Source organism: Malurus melanocephalus, unplaced genomic scaffold, assembly GCF_030028575.1.
Source record: "Malurus melanocephalus ecotype Western Australia unplaced genomic scaffold, MMel_1.1 scaffold_292, whole genome shotgun sequence".
Classification (NCBI taxonomy): Eukaryota; Metazoa; Chordata; class Aves; order Passeriformes; family Maluridae; genus Malurus; species Malurus melanocephalus.
Window position 1 is genome coordinate 154,241 of NW_026623524.1, and position 27,606 is coordinate 181,846.

General features: G+C 37.0%; 1 protein-coding gene across 1 annotated transcript in view; it reads right to left on the reverse strand.

The window, feature by feature from the left end:
* Positions 1-27,606, reverse strand: part of FREM2 (FRAS1 related extracellular matrix 2) — a 132,296-nt gene that overhangs the window by 40,162 nt on the left and 64,528 nt on the right. Inside the window, exons 3-9 of the mRNA XM_057376833.1 lie at positions 23,363-23,509; positions 20,949-21,179; positions 18,144-18,269; positions 16,992-17,243; positions 2,658-2,807; positions 584-793; positions 132-329 (exon numbers count right to left, since the gene is read on the reverse strand). Of these exons, the coding sequence (XP_057232816.1) occupies positions 132-329; positions 584-793; positions 2,658-2,807; positions 16,992-17,243; positions 18,144-18,269; positions 20,949-21,179; positions 23,363-23,509 (1,314 nt within the window). The remainder of the gene's footprint in view (positions 1-131; positions 330-583; positions 794-2,657; positions 2,808-16,991; positions 17,244-18,143; positions 18,270-20,948; positions 21,180-23,362; positions 23,510-27,606) is intronic.

Here is a 27,606-nt window from a genome sequence, read left to right on the forward strand (position 1 = left end):
AAGCAGCCTTTTTAGCACTACTTTATGAGAAGACACAAAACAAAACAAACAAAGCAAAAGAAAGCAAAGCAAAACAAAGCAAAACATAACACGGTAGACTAAAGGCTTCTAAAATAAGATCAAGGACTTACCAGGAAGGAACGTGATGATGGAACTGTCAGTATTAGGACGTTCTTCGAAATCCATCATCACCTGAGCYGAACCTTGCCTTGTGTAGCATCTCACAGTGGATGTGTATCGGATATCCCCGCTCCTGTATATCATGGCAGAAATCTGCCCATCATTTTCATTGGCTACATACACAGACTCTTTAAACTGCATCTTTGGCACTGGGCAGAAAAACATAGAAAGCACATGTAGAGTATAACTTCAGAAGTTATCACATCTTCCCTCGTATTCCACATTTATTTCTGCTACATTGCACCAGATAGATAACATAAGCAGCTAGAGCAAACGACTTTACACACCACCTCCAGCTGAAACAGGCACACTCACTAGCACCAAAAGCACAAGTGCTATTTGTGTAGGGCAGACATCCATCTCCTGCATAAATGTGAAAGGGAGAAAAAAAAAAATTACTCACAATCAGACACTGAGTCATTAATGAAGATGGTGGTCTTGCTGGGCTCTCCAAGGGCAGCATTCATAGGCATCCGTAGCACAAGCTCAAACTTCTCAGTTCCTTCTAACACTGGCTGTCCAAGATCATCCAGAATAATCACACGGAATGTCTGCATATTGACTCCAGGGGAAAAATCCAAATTATGACTGATGCCTACRTAATCTACTCCAGCTACCAGTGGAAAAGAGATAAAAACAGCATTATATGTAATCATAAATAAAAAAGATCTACCATTAGGCAGTTAATTGTAGGTAAATATTTTTCCTTTTTAACTTCAGTATTTGCCAAATTCTGGCATTCATGCAAAGCAAAATCACCTTTTGGTCATTTAAGTTGGACTATACAATAAAATAAGTCAATATCAATTAATTTTTTTAAATGATTATTTGAGTCACAAAATGAGGCTGATTCTGTTCTATTGTAAACCCAGTAATTCCAGAAAAACTAATGAAATTTGCTTGAAATGAGAAATGAAAGTAAGCAGAAAGCTTTGACAGAGACTCTGGATGAAGCAAWGTCTTTTGGAAAGAAATTTAATGTTATTCTGTAATACAGATGGAAGTTTTGGGATTGATGTAAAAAGGGGAGGAGACAAAGCCACTGAGCTGATTGTAAGGAAGAATTGCTGTTCAGAGGAGTTGACAGACAGAATGAATGGAAAACAAACAAATCAAATTCTGCTCAGACCATATCAGGTGTGGTCTGGCACCTTACCCTTAAAGGAATATTGATCTGGGTTTGTTTTGTTTAAAGCAATACAAACCAATCTAAAACATGCCAATGAGAAGAAGGCAAACAAAACACAATACTGAATAAAACATTACATAGTCTWGGAACCAAGACATTAAGAGTATGTAGGACTCTAGGGAAGGATTCAGCTTTAACATTATTTTTTTGGGGAGAATAAACAGCAGAGCTGCTGAAACAAAGCTTTGGGGGAAACACTTCCGTTGAAATTGAAATAAGGTTTGGAATTCTGCGAATTTGACAAAATTTGGCCAGATTAAAGGCTATCATCGGGCTATCAGGGCCTAAAGGCCCTGCTGCTCTTCTCCAGAGCTAAGCCTCTAAGGCAGGATTCCAGGACTGACAGCTCAGAGCAGCAGATCCATTGCCGCACTGTGTAAGGCCAAGAACCAGGTTAATAGTTTTACAGGCAGCCAGCCATGTCAGAGCTTTCATGCTGTGACCAACAGACTAGAGAGCTTAAGAGCTGAGCCATTCCCAGTTTTTAATCCTAGAGGTCCTGGCACAATGMATGAAGAGCCTTACTGTAACAAAATTAATTATTTTTTTTTTTACCAGAAACAAAATAACTTAAATACTCAATATTAGACAAAGATCATAAAAGCAAGTTCAGAAATGAAGTAATCATGTATTTTTTCAGACTTAATGATTTTCTTTTTCATGAGAAAAATACAGGTATGTTATGTATGAAACATATGTATTATGTTTAGATGCTCCTGAAATACTAGCAAATTTACACTCAGAATAAGCATCTAAGGAAGGTAATTTTTATTCTGCCCCYATATGAATGTTAGTTTAAACATTACGGCATGTTTTGTGAGAAAAGAGAGTATGCTAACATTTGATTCTGCAGACAAGGTTCTGCCAGAGCATCCAAGAACTACACAGCTGAAGCAATCCTGTTCCTGAATAAGATACTAGGTAATAATTTCTCATTAACTACAGTAAAAATGAGAGAAGCAAGCTCAGCATGCTGCCAGCAATCATAACTGTGCCCCAGAGCATGTTCTTGAGGCAGCATTCAACTGCCTTTGTAGCAGTCTTTTATATAAGGATTTAAAGTAATTTCTCTTAATGCTGTACTTCCTAGCAGCTCCTACTCCGGTTTCTTTGAAATTCTCTAACTACTTAATTTGTTCTGAGAAGAAAAACTCTGCTAAGAGCAAGAGGCATATAATCTTCATCTTACGTGATGAAATTGCAGCAACACCCACTGAAATGCAGCAGTGTGTGCCAGCACTGTGTACCAGYATGTGCCGTGTGAAACTGGAGCAAGACAATAACTCACCCTCTGCAGTCACTGGTTCACATTTGCGAGACCTCACCGTAACAGAGGCAGCTTTGGACAGATCAGTTCCAGTCCTCCAGACACGCACCTCAATGTAGCCAGCACTCTCATCAACATAGTATTCATCATTTCCAAAGTAGAATGCTGGCTCTGGTGAAAGAGGAATAATTTCCATAAAYGTTTCTTTACCTTACATTGAAGTTAACAAGAGACCCTAAAATCCACATTAAACAACGGGGAGCACTTCATTCATCTCATTAAATGAAATAAACTTTTTCTTTAAGGTTTAAAATTATTCCAGCTATTTTCTGGCTTCTTTTCAAGTATTGGTTGGTATGGTTTTAGATAGCAGTTGTTATATTAGCGCTGTGCACTTTTTCTTGCCTCCTACATTTTAAACTTTTTGTGTCAGCATGTATGAATCTGTGTGCAAAACCAAATGTGGTATCTCATTAAACTTGTTTTAGTTGAATCCTGTGCACAAGCCAGAAAATTCCTCGCATTTTTCACTTTGGTGCAAACATACAAAGGTGAATACAGATAATGAAACCTTAACTTGAATGTTCTCGACAGATTCCTCTTGCTAAAACCAAACTGGAACGTGACATATAACTGGAGCTACTCTTGGTATGTTTTCCAACTAGCTAAAGGGGCAAATACTTAATTTTAGTTCCCCCACATCTAGCATTTAAAACAAAATCAATCTTATTTCATGTAAACTGAAATGTTWACAGTCTTTATCTTAACACCAAAGCTCTACAGTTCATAAGAACGAAGAGCAAAAAGCAAAGGAGGTTAAGAGCTATTCCATTTAACAGACATGTTGTTTAGCTTCATTTTTTCCTCCCTTTTTCAGTTTTCCTACCCACAGTAATTTCACAGAGTAAGCAGCCTTAGAAACATATCTCAGTCTCATCCTGGATATGTATCATCTCCCCTTTGCTATCCTTTTTCATTCCTCTTTAAAACATGTAAGAATAATCACACACAGCCAGTGCCTCAGTTTTCCCACGGCACAGCAGAAATCACAGCTACCTCCCCCAAACTTAGAAAGACCTACAAAAGTTCTCCTTGCACTGCAACACAATTTTCTTATGCTGTCTTGTGAGAATTCATTACAATCATGAGGCTAGAGTATCACACGTGTTTGAAACACTACGCAGCTATGGCCAACTTGAATTCAGTCTACAGAGATCGTGGAAATTGTTCGATGCTCTGTGAGCAGCACTACGGATACTTCCCCTTCATCAAACATAGAAAAAAAGTAGAAAATTCAAAGGAAATGACTGGAAAAGTTTATGGCTCTACAGAGCTAYGCTTTGCATACAGAGAAAGATATAACTTACCCAAAGGAGGAGGCATGAATCCTTTTCAATGGTAAGCGGAAGTTGGGCCCATCATTTTCATAAGTCAGATTTTTATAAGGTTATATGTGTGATGCAAAAGCTATAACTTCTATTATAATGTAACAAATGTTTTGAAATTGAAGAACCACCACAGTGTATGGCAAAAATCTCCTTTGTGGTAGAATGCTGAACAATGTAAAACAGCCACTTAATTAAAACTAAGTAGAAAAAATATAAAATTATTACTCAGTTATTATTAAGCCAAAACTTCATCTGACAAAGCAGCAGTTAATAAGCATTTTGGAACTGTGTTCAAGAGTGAAATTGCAAGTTTTGGGGAAAAGAATTCTCTCTTCTGCATTCAAGATTTTCCTGCATTTTACAACTAAAAAARTAAAACAAAAAAACCCCAAACAAACAAAAAAAGCAAAGAAATGAACTCCTTTAATATTCCTCATTAATGCGGCTGCCTGTCTACTTATCTGCTAAAACTAAAATCAAGGGCTACAAGAAATTGATGGCACTCAGTATTACTATTAACTGAAYAATAGTACAGATTTATTGAAAACTAGCACAGAGTCATAGACCTGCTTGAAAATTATCAAGGTCATCAACCTTTCAAAGACAAACTTGGAAGAAGTCTAGCTTCAGTGGATGAAAATGTCGTCAGTTCCATTTTTTTTTTTTTAATTCAACAGTATGTGTGGTTAAATGTGTGTATTTGTGTGCACAGACAGACACACATCCATCGTACTTTATTTTCCCACAGAGACTCCATTGTCAGGAGTTGTTTTTATACTCAGGACTCCAAAGCTCTCATCTGAAACATTTTTAATCGGCAAACAGGATACACCCTCTGTACCTTTTGTATAATCACCATTTGAGAGAGTTCTACTTACAGGGATACTGAAGCACTGCCTATTAGATATGCAAAGAAATCTGCCATTTCAGACAATGTTCTCCTAAAATTGTTAAGATGRACAAAGACTTTAGACAGCCTGTAGACACTAGAAATACAGAATGCCTACTAAGACCAAATAGTTATTAACGTGCCAATAGTTAGATAAAGGCAGTTAAAATATTATCAATTCTAATACATGCAATTTCTTAACCAAGTATGTGTAGAGTTTAGCACACTTTCCCAATTCTAATCTCATTCTTATGCYCCAGTAGTCCCGGAACCCAATCTGGACTTGGCTGCACCTCATTTCAAGCACTTAAGTAAGAAGTAGTCACATGGAGCCTGCTTGCTCTCAGTTTGCAAGGACAAAGATAGGCCATTCCAGGAGATTTCCCAGCACAACRAGAATATAAGAGGATAGGTGGAAAGGCTCACTCACTGCAATCAGAAAAACCTGAASAGGTGTGGAAGCATTCCCTTCTAACTACTGGCTACACAGGGGACTTAGATGATCTGGCTTAAACTAGATAGAAGGCATAAAATAAAATAGTTTATTTCTTGCAGCATTAYCCCAATGCTTGCTTTACTGCTGCTGAAGAAGAATTCTCACACATTGTTCATTTCTATGGTCACAGCCAAACATAAAAATGTCTAATCCTAGCTTGCCTTGTACTTCAGAGTGAGTTTTTCACACTTTTTGTGGTATGTATATTCAATGAAAGACACATTCTGCATGGTTACCCRTCCTAGGAAACAAATCCTTACAAATGTTTTCTAAATTCATTTCCTGTAAGCCGTGTTAGTAGCTCCCCAGGGGAAGCAGCACAGCCAAGCTACTAACAGGGAAAGCATTGTCTATCGCAGCTCATGTCTGGAAAACACTCTGCTCAATGACTGCAGGCTCACTTACTGCAGACCTTCAATCTAGTAATCACTCTGAAGAGAGACTACTGCAAATTTAATAGTTCCTCTTAGAAAAATAAGAGGAAGTTTTCTAAGTGCTTTTTTTGTTCAGACCCACAGATTTCACTGGCATGAAGCTATGATAATCAGAGGAGAAAGGTTAGGAGCTTTAGTCCCAGGTTTCTTGGCACAGAAATGAAAACTTTGCCTTGTCTTTGTACTTAAAGAGTCAGAGGCATATCTCAACTACAGCACTAGTCAGTCATCAAGCAGGAAAACAAACACACTTCTCATGTTGTTAGGTACACGTCTAACTCTGAAGGTACATTGTAAAATCAATGTGATACCACAAACATGTTTATCACCAAAGAAACAGTTCCTTTCAAAATTATATCCTTATAAACTGCTTTGGGAAGACACGGCAAAAGAATAGGTTGTTTACAAAACATCCTTGGCAGGATATTTAGGACAAACACAAAAAACAAAAGACAAAAGAACAGACTCTTTCATGCTGACACCTTGATAAGGCTTAAAACTAAAGTGAATTTCAGTGACATATGCTGCTAGTGACAGACACAGACACACATACATACATATTCTTAGGAGGAAAGAAATGGAAGAAAACAGACATGCTACTCTGACATATTCAGATACTGGAACCAGGAGAAGCAGTCTTTACAAATGAACTTATAGTTCTTCTTTTCTAGTTCTAGTTAAACTATTTATTCCTAAAAGCTTTTTTGCCTTCCTTCTTTCCATAAACATTCAAAACAAAGCTATAAGGTGACCATTATGAGTTGCCAGAGCTAGCAGAAGCCTGTTGAGGTAATGCAGAAGGTGCAAACCAGTGCTCTGCAAGCCTGCAAACCTGTTCTGGTACAGTCTGGACATGCCAGTGCTATGGTGAGTCCAAAGTAATGAGCCCTGATGGCTGGCACAGCTAATTAACTCAGACATAAAACCAGACAAACCCAGCCTGATTTGGCTGGACCTGATCTGGCTCATACTCAGGCAACAAATACATCCCTACACAATGCCTACTTGCATTTCAGGATCACAGCTGGCATTAAAGGACTGATCTGCTGAGTCTGTAACATAACAGACACCCGCGTTACGAATATGAGGTGTGTGAGTTGTAGACAGACCAGTTAAGAATAAGAGTTCCATTAAATGTAAGAAGGCATGGCCATTTACTGTTTAATAGCAGTAAAGGTGAACTTCTGAAATATCTCTCATATATGCATGTTAATAGCAGCAAAAGAAAAGCTCAGAAAAACCATCCATTACAATAACTTTATATTAAGACAATATCAAAGAGGACTTTAAAATCTGAAACTCAGTAGCACCATTCTGCAACTATTTACACATACTTGAAACTATGTAAGCAACTGAGCTTGCATTTAGCACAATGAATTCAATTTGCCAAGTCATTCGTTTTTACTGAATGCTGTAGAAGCAGGGGTCAAGATTACAGTCAGAGCTCAGTTCTGGAGCAGGTACCTATTGTGCAAATGCCAATAGCTCTTTATTTGATGTGGTCAAAACGGATTCTTTTSAAATTCATACACCGCAATCTTAACAGCTTTCAACTTCTTAGCACTGTTGTCGTAACTTTTGCAATCAAAAAGTAAATTCCCGTCAGAATCAAAATTGCTAGTTTCAGCCAAATTTTCACAGACAGTATCTTAAGCAAATAATGTCTGCTTTTCCATGTGTCTCAACAGCCCATTTCTGTCTATTGACTTTAAAAGACTTTTCAAAACAATACTGCAAACACTCTAACAGGTARTAGGACAGATTCAAAGTAATGCAATCTTTATCAAACCCAGTTTGAGTTAAGAAAACTCAATTGCAGTTAAGAAAACTGCAATTATTTTTTGATCTACAATGTTAGTGCCATACACTGATTAGACTGGCTCATCACTTAATTACTCTCATTTTATGCAGCTTAATCCTGTAATTTCAGTAGAGTAGCATGCTGCGAAGCAGCAACTGCTATGGACTACATTATATGTAATTCACGTTTAATTAATTATACACACTAATTTAGCACAAAATTTTACATTTTAACTCACCATTGATGTTGAAGTGCATCCATGCTGCAGCTTCCCTAGAGACAGTTATCACCACAAGCAGCACCAGCCTGGCAGGTCTGGAACCCAAACCTAAACTTTCTGCTACATCAAAATGCACAACTCAAATGTGAGCAAAATAGCATGCAAAAGGAAGCAGACTGCAAGGCTGAGGATGGCAATGAGATGGCTAAAGTGACACCCCATCTCTGGTCACCTGCATTTTCCTTCTTGGCAGCCTGCAGCGCTCCTTGTAGCCTGGAGACCAGATCTTATTCTGATTTTGCTTAATGCCCAGCTGCCAATCATAAATGGTTCAGTAACAGCTCGATAAGCTAGAGCATATTCCTGAACAATGGAYAATAAAGACACCTGAGTATTTGAGGTCAAGCTCAACTTGTTGAAGATGTCTGCCTTTAATGTGAAAATGAATTTTTCAACAATTAGTTAACTATTAYGTACTAGATTGTAATGAGCAGTCTTAAATTGTTTCCCAGCTACAAATGGCATGTTAGCAGAAAGGCTAATGTGAGAGGTTGACTCTAATAAATCACCTTCCCATGAAGCAATCAATTTATCTTTGTTGCTTTGCTAAGAATCATTGCTACCTTTGCAAAACACCAAATTCATATATTGGTGAACTAACAAACACATGAAAATTTTTAGTAGCAGAGTAGTGTTGCTATGATTCTTCCACACATGTTCAGGGTATAACCCACAGACCTCAATATCACTGGAACTATTACAGGTGCTGGAGGAGTWTTTCCAATGTTCAGTCTGAGGACAGGGCCAAAAGATTTTTCCTGCTGTAAATATATCAGGCTCCAATCACTTGCCTAAACCATTCCATAATGAAGTAATTGCCTCAATTACCAATGGAAATAAAAATATAAAGACTAAGAGATGAAGAAAGAAACACTGGAATCTGCAGACACACCCAAAAATGATCATATTGGCTGCAGCAACCATCTGAATTTCACACACCTTTTTCCTACTGCCTATACCTCCCACAGAGCATGAAGCCAACCCAGAATCTTCTACATGTTCTATTTCTAAAATGAAATAGATTATTTTTATGTAACAGACCTGGGAAACGAGATCAGTAACAAATTCTCAACAAACTGATGAAACAGAGGCAGATAAATGGGAAGGCTTGGCGGTAGTATTTAAATATACCACACACAAGGTATTCCACAAGGAGGCCAAGCTTGAAGGAGCTTRCAGTCAGTGATTCACACATGAGATAAAAATGAGGACTACAAACAGAAATGGTATGAAAAGTTCAGAAGCATTTTAGAACTCAGGCTATGTWAAGATATTGTATGTAGCCATATAGTATGTAGCCAAGCTGATCTGACTTTAGATTTTTGCTCTTTTACTATTCAGTCACAATGCTAATTATGTTGAGTTTGCTTAACCAATGGAAACAATTTCTTATAGGCTTTTTTGTCCACRTAAAGTCAGAACATATTTAGCTCTGAGGCTTCAAAAGGAAAGTATGAAAGAGATTTTTCACTATCCCTTTAGCAAAGCTACCATCAAGGATGGGAATCCACAGATAAGACAGAGCAGAAGGGAAAAGAGARCAACAGCCAGAATTACGAAACCACAAAAGCAGAGCTCTAACAAAAGCAAATATGCTCTGCTGTATGTTAAAACTTTGTGAATTATGTCTTTTGGACTTCAGATTCCATTTGCATGGGAGASAGTGTCTTTACAGTGAAGAGAGTTAGCAATTGAGTTAATCTTTTGAGGATTTACACACTCAAAAGGAGACTGGATGGCATCAAATCCCAGTGGATTACAGTGGTTACAGTGTTCAGGACTTTTTGGGTCTTCAAAGACTATGAGCAAAATGGCAAAGTCTCAGCATGAGGAGATTCAAAGGAAGGAAGATGGTTGAAGGAGCCTTAGGAAAACTAAATGCACCAAGACATCCTACTCAACTTGATTATGCAAATCTTAGACACCCAAAGGACTCATTAGGTCACAAAATTCACTACTTACAACCATAAGAACACYACTTCATTAAACTCATTCTAGATTTAACTGAAGGTATAATTTTTTTCTATAGTTCATGTAATCTCATGTCTTCTGCTTACCGATTATTTTGTGCAACCTGAGTTCATAACTACAAGTTTTCTGTATTTTAACACTCTCCTTGAAATATTACTGAAATTCACACAGAAGTGTAGCAATGCATGTAAGTTACCCATTCAAAAACATGCAGCAGTGAAGGCTGAAGAGCTCTGTGCTCCACCAGCTGCATCCTGTAAAAAAGCCACCCGAAATAGATGTGACAAACTACTGTCTGGAGGTCATGTTCCATCCTCCTCATCTATTGAAAGAGCCTAGATCATAAGGCAAGACTATATACCTTGTTATTAAGCAGATACATAAAGATGAGATTAATCCAACACCTGTAGATCCCATACACATACATATGTACATACACACTTATAAATGGGACACATACATAATAAACTGTAAGCAACAAATAATGCTAACAAAGCAAATCATAAATGTGCCTGGTTACTCTGTAGAATACCCTGCTGCAAGATATGATATTAATTTATTTCTGTGTTAGGCAGCAAACAGGGATTTTATGAAATCTTTAAGGCTATCATCATAAATTGCACATTTTTCACTCTGTTGAACTGGTGATAATAAGAAGTTATTAGTAAAGAAAACTGGGAGTATARTATGTGTCATAAACTGGCTGTCATCCACTTTTTCCCTTGATTAGTTGCCAATCTGGCCACCTGCCACAGACTGGGGAAAGGGGAGCGGTCATATGGAGATTTTAATTAATGAGAGGACAAAAGAAGTTAAATGCTACACAGAAGTGCCAGAGGCATCAGACTCACAAGCACTRTAAAAACATAAAAGGGAGAAAGTAGTCAGAGATGCATGCACAGAGGAAAAAAGAATTAGTTCCCTATTTTAGTCATGTCCAGAGAGTGGTGATGGATAGCTGGCCAAATCAGGACTCCAAACCGTAACATAACAGTGGGGATGCTCTGCCTGTAGTGTGCAGGTTATAATTAAAATTGGACTAATARACTAGTAAATCTTGGTTAACTAACAAGATCAATCAATTACCTGTTCAGTTTAAGGTCTGGCATACCTACTGGCAAAGAGAAAAAGACACATTTGACTGCCTGCCTTGGAAAGGAGTGGAAATAAGGAGATTCTCACCAGCCTTGTGAGATAAAGATGTTCCTGTGATAAACTATATTACTAATAAAATATGTATTCATCATAGGCTGTAAATTTGGCTCAGTAAACACAATGATAGTTAGTTCATACTGTCGGTGTGCTAGGAGACAATGCAAAGCATATATTTATAATGTAACATTGCAGCTGACTTTTCAAGCTGTTGATAGTAAACATTAATATGCACCTTACTKCTCCAAGGAAGTTGGACAAGTGTTAGTGGCTACCAATTCCCAGAATATAGTCTAAGCATTTTCAAAATTTAATTGAGTGTAAGGAGAGTGACAGCAGGTGTTATAAAGAAATCTCCAGAAGACGCAATAATTAATCTGTTCTGTTTGACCGCTAACATTGCCTTTCTGCATTAAGATACCATTAACCAGTTTACTCATTCCCAAAACATTCCCAGATAGTGCTAGCCTCATGGATGATATGAGTGATTGATTTTRTTGAGCAGGTAAAATGATAATGGTCAGCAAACCTCTGACATAAACCAGGGTTCTTTGTTTTCCCAGCCTCGATGCAGAAATGTCAAGAAGTTTGAGAGGCTTCTTGCCCATCTAATGTGAATGAAGTGGAACAAATGTATTTAATGTACTTCATGCTGTGAACAGCATGAGGCTTCAACAATTCCACTGAGGCAGGATGACTGTGTGTCAGCCTGGCTGTAAGGCTGTGTGCTCTCATGGCAACACAGTAGCATGGATTAAAATCACATGGGGAGAGGAACATTGAGAAAAAACTTGCAGCAAACAAAATAACTGTGAGTAGTCTCCCCTTAGGTGCAAAATTCCAGCTCTGCATTTGTCACACCTCTTCAGGTTTCCAAGTATGATTACAAACAAAGAGTTTTAAATTTGCCCACAACACAAATCAAGTAAGTAAAAAATTAGCACAGCAGTCAAAATATTGGGGCTATGAAAGAGAAGAGCTTGGACTCAAATCTTGTTATTTTGTATCAGACTTGATGCAAACAACACAGCAACATTGTTAGTGCTGGAAACAAATTACAGGCTCTTTATTTCTAGATGAATATTAACAAAAGACTTAGATCTCATTTTTTCTCTCTCTCTATGAAATAGTTTCAGAGTCACCACTTCAGCTGGAAAAACAGAGTTAACTTACAGGCTGATCTAGCTTAGTTGCTAAGTGCCTGAGGATTAAGACATTTCCATGGAAGACTAGCGTATGAGTGTTTTCATGAGTCAGAAACTAAATTCCAGGATTTTTCTCTCGAAGGGGAATGAAAAGTGCACATTAACCTCATCTTCCTTTTCCTAGATGCATAATATTTATCTATTATGTAAAGTGCCTCCTTCAAATGAGCTTTATGCTGAACTCTGCTCTCCATGCAGGAYAGGTCTGTCCTGAACCAACCAATTGACCTCAGATTCTTCAGGGGTTCCTCTTCATCCCCCAGATCCTTGAGATGCATGAAGACAAGTAGTTCAGCCCATCTGTTCTGGCTAGATTTTGTAATTTAAACATAATTATGGAAAATGCTTCAGTTTCTAAATACCTATTGAAACACTCTTCAGCATTTGTTTCTTTAGGTTTCAAATAGATTCTGTTAGATTTTTCTGTAGAGACCATAATTATTTTATGAAGTAGGATAGTTATATATCCATTTGCTGTTTTATGGCACTTCATAGTAGATACAGATTCAAAACAAAATTGAAAAGAAAATATTTCCTTCATGCCCAATAGTGCTTATAACTTTGCATGGTCTGGCAAATTGAATTTCTAAAGTAAGGTTTACATCTACTGTAGTAAATCAATGTATTCAGATGCATCGTGCACCTCTGGTGACAGATCTCAACAGTTTAGATTCATGTCCTAGGATGGGATGTTTCATTTTCATTAACTATAGAAGAATCCTGCTATAGCCCATTTGAATCACATGTCTAAAGGTATAGAGGCTAATACCAAGTGAGATCACTGCCACCCCAGAAGTGGATGATTTGCATAGGTGTTTTCCCTGAATGCTTTTCTTTCACAGTTCATGGTTGGTAACTACCACATTTGACTCAAACAAACCACGTTTTTACCTTTTAGCGCCCTTATTGTAGTGGCATAGGTAACTTCAAATCCAAGATTTCCATGTGAAGTTTATTCTGCTGCTTACTTCATTAACTTAATCATTTTCTTCTTTTCTATCTGTCTCTGACTTCAGTACTTACTAGGAAAAGTCCCTTCCRAATTAGAAAATGTCTCAACAGCAGCACCAATTTGAAAGCCACCATTCACAATATATAAATACACCAGTGCATATCCTACACACTATGATTTTTTTTACCCAGGTTTTGCTTTGGCAGCACAACTATATAATCCCCAATTAAAATTTTCAGTTGCCTGGAATTTATTGAATACACTGTAGTTCACTAGAAAGTTGAGCACACCTCTTACTTTTTGTTTGTTGTCATGATTATAGAGCAACTCAGCTATTTTAGTCAGACTCCAAGGGCATTCTCTAGAAATAGAAGACTTTGATGGTAGGTACTGAAGGTGGGTGTTTCCTTATTAACTTGCATTGGATGCCAGGGGAGATAAGGCAGTGTTGCTAGGGCTGACTTTAGTTCCATAGGAAAGATCTCATGTAGTRTTATCAAACTTAGACCTTTACTGTTTCTATTGCTTGACCTGAAGAAGTCAATGCATGATGTTAATCCAGTCACAGTACTTGGAGACATCACTTGATATACAGAGACATTTGTCCAAAAAAAAACTCAGTTAAGTAGAAGAGGAATTTAAACAAACAGTGGGGAAAATATATCAGTAGATGTGAAGTAGAGGCTAAAGTGGACCACAGAAATTAGCATTATAGCAATATAATAAATAATATACTATTATATATGTGCTAAAGCTTCTAGCCACTTCAATCTTAGACATTTTATGAATTAAATTTTACTGTTAAAAGTTAAAGAAAAATTCTTTAYCTTTCACATACCCCAATGTTTTAACTTATTAAAATTATTTCTGTTTATTATTTTAAAAATAACCAGAGCTGTTGAAAATCCTCTGCTTATTTATGTAGAATTTTGGTCATGACTGCTGTGGTGCTAAATTGCACACACATTACATAAATATGTCCATATATATGTGTGTGTGTGTGTGTGTGTGTGTGTGTGTGTGTGTGTGTGTGTAAATGCATAAATAAATATGGGAGTGGAACTTATAATTATCTTCTCTATAACCTGTATTTTGCTTTTTACAGAACAGGCAGTGCAACAGCTCTCAGACAAAACAAAACTTTTCTGTTCCATGCTTTACGCTTTTATGCAAACTAAAAAGCATGTGATAGAAAATTTTACTGGTAAGTGAATTGTCAGTAAATTTTTAATGTTCTGGAATTCTTTGGGGGAGTTCTTTCACTGACACAGAAAGCTAAAAAGGAGTTCTGTCACATTTCAAATATCACATATGTGACACTTAGGGTGTAAAAAGACAAGTGAATGTTTGTAAAAAAGTGTTCCAAATCAGTCCTTCAAAGTCCCCTTATCTTTCAGTATCGCAAATATTGTTTAATCCGACCAACAAACATAGATATTTCAGTTGTTACATAATGAAAATATTCTGTCCCAGACACTTCCTCAGCTTTAATAAAATCCCATAAGATTATTCTTCGTTAAATTGTGCATAAGTTTGTAGCACTGAGGCAATTTGTGCTCATAAATGCAGAAACTTAAAATTGATCAGTGGTACACAAACCAAATTACTTTTGTTTTCCAATGGCAGTGTAAAAGGAGATTCCTCATTAACCTCCCTAATATTTTGTGGGAGTTCCATAAAATGTTAAGTTTTATACTTTGCTGTGACTAGGAGATTCCCACTGAAGTAAGATGGTCTAATTTCAGCTTATTGCTGATATTAACTAATGTCTTGGAGAATCATTCTCCCCATGCCAAACTTTCCATATATATTTTAAGCAGTCATAACACCTTCAAAAGTTGGATAATCAGCTTCTTAATGAATACATAGCTTTTAACAGCTACTCTTCAAATATTTTATACTCCGCTATGTACAAACTTTAAAGTTTGTGAATTCATCAAAATTATTCTGATGCCTGATGATTTTTGCTTTTCCTTTTTATGCTTTCTGTACCCTCTATGCATCCGCCTGTACCCTTTAGCCCACGTGTTTGTAATTCCTGGAGCCTGATATTCCAGCTCAGTTTAGGAGTTCTGCTGGGCAGAGAGACCAAACATCCTCAGGAAGGGCTCAGTGTGCCCTGTGCTATCTTAAATCTGAGGCTSCAGCCTTGGGTGAAGCCTTCTGTCTGGAACATCTTGTGTAAATTAGGCTCTAGCCCCATCTGGGGGGAAGATTCATTAGAATAGGGGGATATTACTGCATTTGTTCAGTTTCTTATTGGGGAATCCTAGACAGATATGCTAATTACTGAAATCTATAAAACTTGTATCCGTGCTGTACACGGGTGTGCATTTTGCCATTGTGTCGTGCACCTGGGATCCCAAATACCGACGTAAAATCCTTTTTAACCCCTTAACCGTGTCTGTGTCATTATCAAAAACTGGCCTTTCAAGGTAACAATTCATTCAAAGCAAACTGTTGCAGAAACCCCTAAATGAAAAAAAAAATTGTATTTGCTATAATAGCAAAGCCAGATAAAGATTTCTGCTTTGGCTTGCATTCGATATATGATCTTTTACTTTACAAGACATGYTTTTTTCAAACTGTTGTAGCCATTAATACTATATGATTACTCAAATCCTCCACAGAGAAAACAAAGTCACCTCTGTCACAGGATTACAGGTGAGAAATTTCGGGCAGACTGAATATTTATGAGGCAATTAGATGGGTGTGGACTTCCTGCCTTTAAGAGCTGCCTTTTGTATCCTTACCTAGAGAGAAATCACTGTGCTGATAATAATGGTCTGTTTTGGCACCAGAATTTAAAAGAGTACTGTACTATGTAATTCCTTCCATTAGTCTTTAGGAAATATGATGGTGTCACAAGAGATGGCTTAAGGCCTCACAGAGAGGACTAAAACAGCTTATCAGTAGTCCTATCACAGAGTTTAGAGTTGAGATGTCAGTCTTCTAACTGTGCATAAATAAGGGCAATTGTACCAGGAAGCTTTTATGTTACTTCTAGAAAGAGAGCTGTAACACCAGTGCTGAGGCATTAAAGGAGACGCTTGAGGCAGCAATGATAATTGCATGAATTTTTGAAAGCAGTTGGTAGTACAGTGTGCTGATTCTACTCTGCCTTAGTCACACACCTTTTTCTAATCACCAGCAGAAGTGCCCCTTTCAAAGCAATATCTCAATGTTCCTATTAACCAGCTGAACGAATAACATAATTCTGTCAGCATTTTCTGACTGAGGCGATTTCTAAAGCAATGTTACTCTTATTTGAATACTTGCTTTATTAAAAAGACAAAGGAAGCATGTATGGACACTTCTAGCAGAAATTTAAATGCAGCATCAAAGCAGAAGAAATAAAGCTTGCCTCTTAGGAACTGCTAGATGCCTTCTACCCCTTTAGGGCCTCTAATAGGACCCTCTGCAGCAYAATTGAATGGACCCAAAAGGCTTCATGGACACAGCCTCAGAATCACATAACCAAGGCTGCCCATGCAAGGTGACATCTTGGATTACATCGGTTAATGTGACAGAAGGGAAAGGTGAATCTGCTTGCTCTGAATCACTGCTCATGTGATTTTCTCAAACAATAAAATAGCAATACTAAATATTTTCAAACACCTGCATAGCCTTCCAATAGCACTCTCTAATCTCAAGACGGAAGCAGCATGTGTTTTAACCAGCAGGAAGAAAAACAAATCCCCGTTTTCTACATGCTAGTTTGAATGTGATGTTATTTGTAGTTTCTGTTCTGAATTGGAAGTATCACTTCAATAATATGATATCTTACCATCATCCTTGTCAGGTACAATGGTGATGCGAGTGCTTGGGAATTCTGCACCAATCCTTCCACCCATGGGCATGCTCAGCAAAACATCAAAGGTCTCAGCCTCTTCATACAAGGAATCATCTATGATGACAACCCGGCACATTTTTTCTCGTTCATCTTTGTCAAAACGCAGAACGCTGTTGTGATCCTCGGGCCTGGATATGTAGTCAGAGTAGGAAAGTACAGAGGTTGGGGCTGTGCCAGAAGCTGTTCCTGTGGCATGAATGGAAAGCAGTCACTATACATACCATGGTTATAATGATCTCCTCACAGAGGTGGAATTTTATTTTCATTATCTTTCAATTTCTGTTCAATTTCTGTTCACTTTTTAGTGACAAAATAGGCTGAAATTTCTGACAATGTTATGTTTCTGAGGTCCATGGACAAACTACTTCTGCATATGATACAATGGAAGAGTGTGATTCTTCAAATCATTTGCACCTTCTCAGTCAGAAGGAATAAGGTATATTACAGGAGACTGACAAAGCAGCCCCTGTGAGCATCACCAGTTAACTCCCTTARTATATTTTACCCAGATTGAAGATAGCAGTGGACTAGAAGACATAGAATTTGATGAATACAAATTACTTGGATTCCAGATCACTTTACATAAAATATTGCTTCTGCTCAATAGCAGATGAAAAATAATAATAAAACCACAGGTGTCTAGACCCCATGCCCTGCAAACATATAATTCATAAGAGACCGAAAGTCAGAGCAAGGAGAAGCATGACAATAAAGCAACATTATTTTACATAATTTTTTTTCAAGATACAAACATGTGAAGGATAGCCTGAGCAATCACTGCAGTGCTTTTAGWTCTCACCACTTTCAGATACATGGGGCCGCATATAAAAACCTTGCAAAAAATATAAAGAACACAGATCCTCTTCACCGCTCCATGATGATTTTTAAACTGTGTTTAAAAACTGTGTTTAAACTCAATAATACTCTTAGACAGATTGCAGTGATGAATACATCTCCAGAGACTGAAGATATTTATTATTTATTTATAATAAATGATTTTATAGTAAAATAGACAGAATAAATATTTTTTAATTTGTCTCTTTTCCACTCCTGCCTTTTTTTTTACTCTACAGTAGATTCTACTACCTTGTTGTGTGTAGCAGAAGACCATCAGTTCCTGACTCACATCTCCACTTCTTCTGACTGGAATAAATAACTCACCAACATCTTCTTCGATAGTATAGGTGGACTGAGGAATAAAGACTGTTGATTCTGTGAAGAAAATAACCTCATAAAGTCACCTGTACATTAGTTAAGAGCATTTTTCAATATTCTAAAGTGTGACAATTAACTCACATTTATTGGCAGTGCCACTAAATTGTAAGTAAAACTTGGAGTGTAAAAGAAGTAAAATTTCTTAGTGTTTCAGAAATGGAAAAGAAAATCAGATCATTAGGTCTGAATTCCTAAGTCCTTGTTAAGTGGTCTCTAATGTGACCGATTTGTTTATCCAGGGTTAATGGTGCAAGACAGTGTTTGGAGAATTTGTCCACAAAGTCTATCTATTTATTATTKACATGGTATTTAATTATTAACAGCTTACTACAGAAGTATCAATAGCATAACTCACACACAGGCTGTGATTTCACCAAGCTGTGGTTCCATTCTATAACTTACTGCATCAAGATGACCATGATTTGGCACTGAGAAGCAAGGCTGAGCTCTTGACATCTTACTTGACATTTGATTTGTGTTGGTTACATGTCTACACTCCTGTTTTATTCAAAGGAGACCCAGCCAATACAGCCAGTTAAGTCTCAGGGGCAATCTCACCCTAAAATGTATCATTCCAAAGAATATCAGACTTTTTTTTCAGAGAAAAGACTCACCAAACTGCATTCTGAACTCCTTCATTATTTTATACTCATATAATCAGATTGCTGGGTTTTATGCTGTTTCTGGGATTCAGAATCAATTTTGTTCTTGTTCTCTCAAAAACTAAAGAACAAAAGGTGGCTACACATATATCATAAAATACCTTTACAGTTTCATTAATGTGACTGCAACCCAAACAGAATACAATTCTGTATATCAAATTAAGTGGCATCAGCTGACTGCACAAAGCAAATTTTTCATTATTTCAGAGTACTCTGGCAAACAGTGTTCTGAAAATTGTCAGGTGACTTCATTAAAAACTTGTTCCAGGTTTTATTTCTCAAACTACTACCAGCACGGCTTAAGGTCAAAAGTCTGACTTWAAAATGCTGTAATTCAGGTTTGATAAGATCTAGACTGTTCACTATTTCAGCAAGTCAAAAACACAATGTGAAAAACACCAAATCCATACCTTTTTTGTTTTAATATAAAGCAAAAAGCCACACTAAAAAAATTCCATTTCATTCCTTCTATTTGTCCCTTTAGAACTTAGTTTTCAAAATGAAAACCTAGCCTTCCAAAATATGCAGGAATCTGATTTATTTGGTTTCCTCTCTACCTCATAATTATTCAACTAGGAGTAAAATGGCACTATAAAAGTTTAACAGACCTTATGAATAACATAAAAGCTCGGAGAAGAATGAGCTACACCACCTCAGCTAGTATAAGGAAACACATCCACATGCAATCTATATTTGGAATTAAACATTAACCAATGTCCCATAGACCAAGAGGCTGGTACAGCTTTCCTAACAAGCTCTCAATTTTGATCTTGAAACTACACCATTCAAATCAATGATTTTTGTCACTGGAAGCAGAATAAAACTTTTGATGGTTCCTACTCAGTGAGGTAGGTAAGCCCTGAGCTTCAAAAGACTGTTAAGAAACAGCCCTTCCCCTCAAAGTTCTCTCTCTAGTTTTTCTGTAGATACTCCTTGATTTGCAGCTGTGCATTTGATTTTCTCCTATGCAACTTGAATTTATTTATAATTAACACAATTTCCCTGGGACTGTAAAACTTTTATCTTAAAGTATGAAAATGAAAAAACTGGTTTTGGCACTAAGAAGACTCAGATGTCTTTACCTTGACTTGTGCTGTCACTGATCATGGAAAAGATAAAGAGATTTAACACATTTTCAAGTTATTTCTGTGCCTCATACATGCTGCTTTTCAAGTTAAGCACTGTTTTTCTCAATGACTAAATACAGATGTGAGATATGCTCTGGTTTAACTTGCATTTGTAACTAGGAACTAAGACACCTCTGACAATTTCTGTGCCAAACACTCTTCAAATGCTTATTAGGGAAGACTATATAATTCAAGCTGTTACAGTCGTACAGTGCTTAAAAGATTTCTTGAGGACAGTTCTGTGTGACCACAGCCCATGGGTTCAAGTGTCTGGATGCAGCTGAAAGGATGCAAAGCAACCAGAGCATACTCTATTTATTTTTATTTTTTTTTAAATCAGCTTATTTCTTCATTTATATTTAACCATAATTTTATTTGGTTTTGATGCAGAATGTGCTACACTTGTTCTAATGAACATTACATTTACTGAGCTTGATATTAAGGCCTAACTGATGCAAATRATTTGCTCCAAGACCCAAACTTGCCAGGACTAACCAGCCTAGATTTTCCTGTACCATCCTCTCCCACRTGAGTTAACTTGTCAGAGTAAATCAAGTCAGCCTCCAGACAACTCTGCAGATACATTCTGTTTGCTAATACATTTAATAGAAACCTGTCATATATAAAATGAAAAGAAACAAACAGACCCCCTAGAAATACTGCATCGTTAAAAAATGCAAGTAGTTAATAAAAACATACTACCTAAGTTAGTTATTCATCAAGCACTAAAAGTGATAGAGGAAAAATGGCTACCTAATGCAAAAATCTTTCTTCAGAAATATTCTGAGGAAAGGTAACCTTTAGTATCCACTGTCACTCATGGCATATGTCCTCTAATCGGTTGGTATATGCATCTATTGGCAGTACAGTTCTGGAAAGGTTCTTACCATCTCCTGGGTCAATAATTTCCACTGTGGATGCAGCAGGAAATTCCAGAATTGCCATGACAGGATCAGAAAGAACAATTTGAAAAGACTCAGAATGTTCATGTTCACCATCACTCAAAATCCGTACTCGCCACGTGGCTAAGGTTTGACCAGGATTAAACTGAACTTGCTTCTGGGCTTTTCCTCTGAAGTCTTTATCTTTCTTGGCAGTACCATCTTTGGTGCTAATACCTGTTGAAATAAGAAATTCAGGTTATTAAAAACATCACTGGTAATTTTTCTCCATTTAAAAACATGCAGAAATATAAACTTTTCACAACCTGAGAACCTTTCAGCTAAACCCATTACTCTTGATTAATTTTATATTGGGTGTCAGACATAGAGGTAGAAAGGCTCTATTTCTTTGAGGTTACAGTCAAGTTTATATTTCCCCATAATTCAATTATGGGTGTCCAAAAGGAACAGCAAACTTTTCTCTCTCTTTTTAGCCCACTGGGTACTCTTCCAGAGCACCTAAATAACATCCTGCCTGAAACCCTAGCAAATATTTTTTTCTGTGAGAAAAAGTAAAAACATCTCTGGGAAGTTCAGTCTTTAAAGTGAAAGCTAAGGAAAACACAGACACAAAGGAGCATAAAGTGAATACGAATGAAAGAAGATGAGAAATCTGAACCTTTGCTCTCACTGTCATTGCAATAAGCATTTTTAAAAATTATTATGCTCTTATTTCAGTGTTTGCATAAGGACAATCATTAAGTTCAAGTGAAGTTGAATCTGCAAGTCCATGGGATAAAATTCAAACAATTCAATCCACAGAGATGGCACAGGAGTTCCAGCCTCAGATTCAGACTGCTGTGAAACAGGTTTTCATAGGTATTTCACTCCTAGTTTAAGGCTGTCTGACAGACCCTCATGGAAATTAGACATTATTTCTGAACTGGCTCCAACTCATGTGTTTTGCCTTGTTTAAATCCCACAGTACCACTGAAATCTTAAAGGCTTTTCTCAGGTGTTCAGTAAAAACCCTTGAAACTTCTCTCTTCTCTGATTGTTTCTCCCAAGTGCATTATTTAATGTATTGAAACACATGATCTTTCCCTACAAACCAYGCCTTTCTGTCTTCAGGCTTGTGCCTTGTCCTAGGTCATAGCCAATTTTATATAACTTATAACCTTCCCCCACACTGGGACTGCACATGGACCAGCAAGGCCAGTAAGCATCTTGACCAGTATGTTTTATGCTCTTTCCAATTCTGTAACTCCCTTTGCAAGACTAAGGTATTCAGAGGCAAGTTATTCTAGTTTTGCTGGATTTTCAGTCAGCTCTATTCTGAAACTGACGTCAAATTCATAAATAGAAAATTTTGCAAACACTCCGTCTGAAAGACCAGAAATCACATCAGTATCTCTTATTCAGATTAATTAATTTAAACAACACCTCCTGAATTACGTATTTATCTCTTCCATTCTTTTCCTTTCTTTAAAAGAAAAATATTATCAAAGTTTGTTCACTGTTCAAAACAATCTATTAAAGTTAAATCCTGTTAGTTAAGCYTTATATCCTTCAAATCTCGTGCCAAAATAGGTGTCCCAACTGCATCTCACTACCCTAAACTCAAGGTTTTTAATTAGAAAAAATCCTAAATAGAAAATTTCCAGGCAAATGTTTACACACCTCTGCAAAAACAGCTTTAAATTGAGTGTTTTTTCTAAGCAGTTTCAATGTGAAATTGTACAAGGACAATGTTCCCTGGTGCAAATGCATCAGAGGATGGGAACAGATCCAGAAACAGGTGTGAGGTTGCAGAATGTGATAACACAACCTATTTTACACCTTTTYGCTCCCCAGACACTGCAAACAGTTTTCAACACCTCCTGTATCAGCCTCAGTTGACTGCCAACATTGARGGAAGAAAACGAGCCTAATGCTTGTAGCTGCTGGTCAGACCTGCTCACAAAAGCCTTCCTGGAAAATGATACATGTCTTTTGCTGGCTCTCTGATTGCTACAACCGTATTTTCTCACTGCAGGGAAAAGAAGATCTAGATAGGAACTGAATTCTGTGAAATAAATAAACAGTGCTATCAATCAAATCTAAGAAAGAAGAGCCCTTTATTGGGTTATGTAGTCAAAAATTAATTGCAGAAGACAAAAAAACAACAAAAGAGAAAATTTTATTATATGACTAAATAAATCCTATATATAGCATCATAAAAGATACACTCTTAAATAAATAAGAGTTGTTTATTCACTGTTGAGTGTATACGAGTATATTCTCAAGAGTGTACATTCATTGTTGAATATAATTTGCTTAGCATGAAACAGCAGTAATGCAATATAATTGTATTGATACATTTTATCAACTTGCTGGCCAGTGATTTGTAGAAGCAATGATAAGGTTAGAATTGAACTTACTTATAAAAGAGGTTTCTCCCAGGTAACCTCTCCGTTTCAGAACAACATCAAGATACTTGGAGTCTTCATTTACTAAGTAATACTCCTTTTCTAAGGAGATCCAGGCCCAGTTTAGGCGAAAATGTTGATTCTTCAGCTTATTGCCTCCTGCAAAACAAAATTACAWATATATAATTTATAACCTTTCTTTTTTGTTAAAGACTACTTAGTCTTTTGATGTTAATGCAACCTTGTATCCTCGGTAAGATTATCTGGACATCACAATCCAAAGGTTTTAAAAATTTAAAACTGAGAAATAAATAAAGAGTTCAACCAAAATACATTATACATAGAAGTAAATTTTATATTATTATGTGTATACAAATATAGTACCTAAATTTTCTTATTTCTCAAGAGAAAAATATCAAGAATTAGTCAAAACATATTTATATCTGTATATCATCCTAATGGATATGATTTTTATGACTCTAGAATCCTCTGTGTTCCATAGCRATAATGAAAGAAGCTGTTCAACTCACTGATGGCAGATGCTCACTCAGAACTGCCTTCTGGGAACGCTGGCCTGTGTGGGAGGCTGTAGTCTGATTTCCTTCCCACAAGGTGCTGCTACAGAACAAGGTTTGCTCAGGTAACAACTGTCTTAAATGTTTATGAAATTTCCTTTAGAAACCAACACTTCTGTACCCAAGCCAGTGAAAAAAGTAATTTCTCTAAACAGTGGAGAGACATATCTAAGAATTTAAATTAATTCATGGCTTAACTACAGGAGGAGGAGACAAATGAAGATTGGTTTATCTCCTCCAGTTTCTTCCATTCTTGAAAAATTAGGCAATCACTCCACATGCTTTCACTCTGCCTCAATGATAAGCCTCTATGTTTATTGACCTGGCTACTATAAAAACCCAGGAACCATAGTTGCACAATAGCACACTGAGGCAAAGGCACTGAGGCAAACGAAAGGAGGGAAATGGTTACTGGAGTATCTCCCTGCTCTCCTCACCCTGCTTCTCTCTGCTCGCTTGATCTCTATTGTTACTGACAAAGGGCAAGGCTACAAACACACATACCAAAACTAATGAGCAGCACAGAGAACCAGCAGCTATAGTGTTACAGCAGTAACCACAACAGCACTCACATTAGGGCAGCCACATGTCACATCTTCCCATTCGTTTCTGGGGACAAATGTAACAGAATATGTCTCACAGTGCAATCCAGTGAGAAAAGCCATTTGTGTGTTACCCTTGAACACACTGCCCAATTTAGCCATAATTTCAGAGAAGGATAAAAGTTTCTGAGATATAAATAGAATGGAAATTCACTGTCTGTTAGAGGAGAGAGAAATTATTAGTACCAATAGTGAGAAGAAATACTGCTGCATGAGCCTTGTATAAATGAGAATGTCAGATACTGGAAATCGCCCAGGTAAAGGAAAATTTTCTACTGGAGTCTGCATCCTTTTAGAAAAAATATATTCCAACCAGAGCATAGAAGGCAAAAGAAAACTTGGCATGATTTGTTCTCTTATCCAAAGAACTCAAGGTTAAATGTGCTGCAGGCAAAGGCACACAATCTACATCTTACATACAGGTCTCCTATGAATAAAATTTAAGAATTAAAAAAAGCACAAGAAAGCTGATAAAAAAGATTTAGTATTGTCTTCATTACATCTATTCCTTGCTTTCAGCTGTTTCTTTCTGAGAACCTGTATTTCTGAGGTGGTTATAGCAAACCTCCATTTTTGCAGACGTATTCTATCCCCGAAACAGATAACRTTCACCTTTTAGAATGTGCAATACCAAATCCATAAGATTGGAAATTTTAAGAAAAGGATATAGATATTTTATACCGCTCTATCTTCACCTTGTCCTTTTTTTTTCATTTGCAGAAGCATGTTTTCTAATTTATACAAGCTGTTTCACAGTCCATTGTGCCAAAGAATAAAATGGTTGTTTTCCTTATTAGCTGCTATTATTTTTACTATTATTATTATTATTATCACAGATCTCTGACAAAACAAACTAGGAAGCATATGATRCACTGTCCCTAATTTCAGGTATTTATTTTTGGGCTAGAAATCCTAAACTTTTCTATAGCCAAACTCAGGAAAGAGACATTTTGTAAAGCTAGGACTTAATTTAGTCATCTGTTTCTGAATGAGTTTAGCTTTGCCTTGAAACATGTGAAAAAAAACCCCGCATTTTTCCTCAGTGGCCTTTAAAAACCCCTGTTGTGACCCTTTCCATTGTAGACAAGATTATTTCAGCCATCTAATTCTAGGTAAGATGAATTGTCCCCTGCCCGATCTGGATGAAACCACTACAACATAGTAGAGCCAAGCAGCACAAAAACATAATGTCTGTAAAAAATATTAAGATATAGCTTTTGGAAATTGTAAAATGTCAGAAATAAAATTGCACATGTCACTTTAATTTGGTTGACTATTAAATTTAAGTRTCTGCCCTATAATAATACTCCTTTCAGCTGATGAATTGTGCTCCAAAGCACTTCCCTTGGGCACAGTCAGACATGTAGCTGCTGCGAAAATCATTAAGCTCCTACACTCCAGAGACAGTTTTGCTTTTATTCATCTCCCACCAAGAGCTGGTAATACAAATACATCAGAAGTCCGGAGATGGAAGCCATTGCTTTTAAAACTACACACAAGGAAGGAGGGCAATGTTAGAACAAGGTAAATCYGTGGTAACTTTTTGCATCAATGAGACGTGTTTGGCAAGATGCTGCTATARTGAGGTATGAAAACTTGTTTACTGACTTTTGCCAGAGATCAGAGTGCAGCAGTGCTAAATCAGAAGATGTTAGATAGGATATAGTGCAGTGAGATATTCACAAGATATGAGCTGGCAAGGCTTTTAAAACTTTGTGAGGAGCTACAGGCAAGGATCTATAGTCACAAAGTCACTTCGTGACTGGCTGAGGCTTTTGAGGACAAAACCCTCTGAAAAGATTTGCCTGTGTATGACAAGTTAAAGATAGATGTAACCTGGAATTGGTCTTTATAGAAGTCCTGTCAGCAAATTGTTTGCCTGCCAGAAAACAGTGATATATTATTTTTGCATAGGTCATTAAACAAGAAATTCCTAAAAAGACCAAGCCATCTGGAAAAACCAGTTTCAGTTACACAACAGGAAAAAAAAAAAGAGGAGGTGGAAGAGGATTTGGTCAGTCAACTGCTTGAAGGGAAAAATATTTAAATTATAATCACATTTAAGCATTCATTTTTGCTGTTCAGGTATCTTATAGTTATAAATCCTCCATGGAAAAATACAGATTAGATTGTCAGAATTTTCTATCATGATGCAAAGAGCTCAGAGAAGGAAAGGATCAGTTCCAGTTTTCTCCATAGATCATGGAGGTATGTATAAAAAATAATATTACCATTAAATTGTTTAACTTGGGCACTGCAAACCTGAGGGGTCACAAAGAATGGCCCATCTGTAAGGAAAGTCTGCTTGTACCTTTGCTGTCCCTAGGAGCTGCCCCAGACCCTAATTCATAAATAAAAACACACAACTGCACCCAAGCATTCACTTATTGACCCAATAGAAATTGATGGATCTTGATGCAGATATTGACTTCCCTGCACAGTATCCATGGCATAAATCAGTGATGAATCAGCAAAAGAATGCCTGTCCTGAACAACCACAGCTGTATAGATTCACTTATCCCACAAGAAATGCCTGTACAAGCACAGCTATCTGCGACCCATAGAGCATCAAGGTGGAAAAAATCTGCTCTTTTTTGTCATTACCTTCGGTTTAATGGGGAAAAAGCCCCAACCTATAAATTCCTCCAGGACAAACAATATGTGTCAAAAAGAAGAAAGATGGAAAAAAACAACCAGTAAATAAAGCGCTACAAAAAAAGAGTTTCTTCATAATTTTTACTACTGGTCTTTTCTCCTTCCTCTTCTTATTCTGCCTTCTAAACCAGCTGCAAAAAGATATTWATAAGGAGAATCAGAGCAACCGTGACACACTAACAGTTTGTCTACATTTCAGGAAACACTGCACCCTGCAACACTTGCTGACTTGTTTGCATGTCTGCAAGAGCTGTGCTCTTTCTTTCTTGGCTCTAAATACTTGACCCTATCCAGTGCCTCACTCAGACAGGGTTAATTAAGTTGGCACTGCCCTACTCTTCTCTTTGCTATGGATCTCCCCACTGCAGTAGGGACATGAAGCATCCGAAAAAGGGAACCCACTTCTGAACTTGAACTTAAAGTC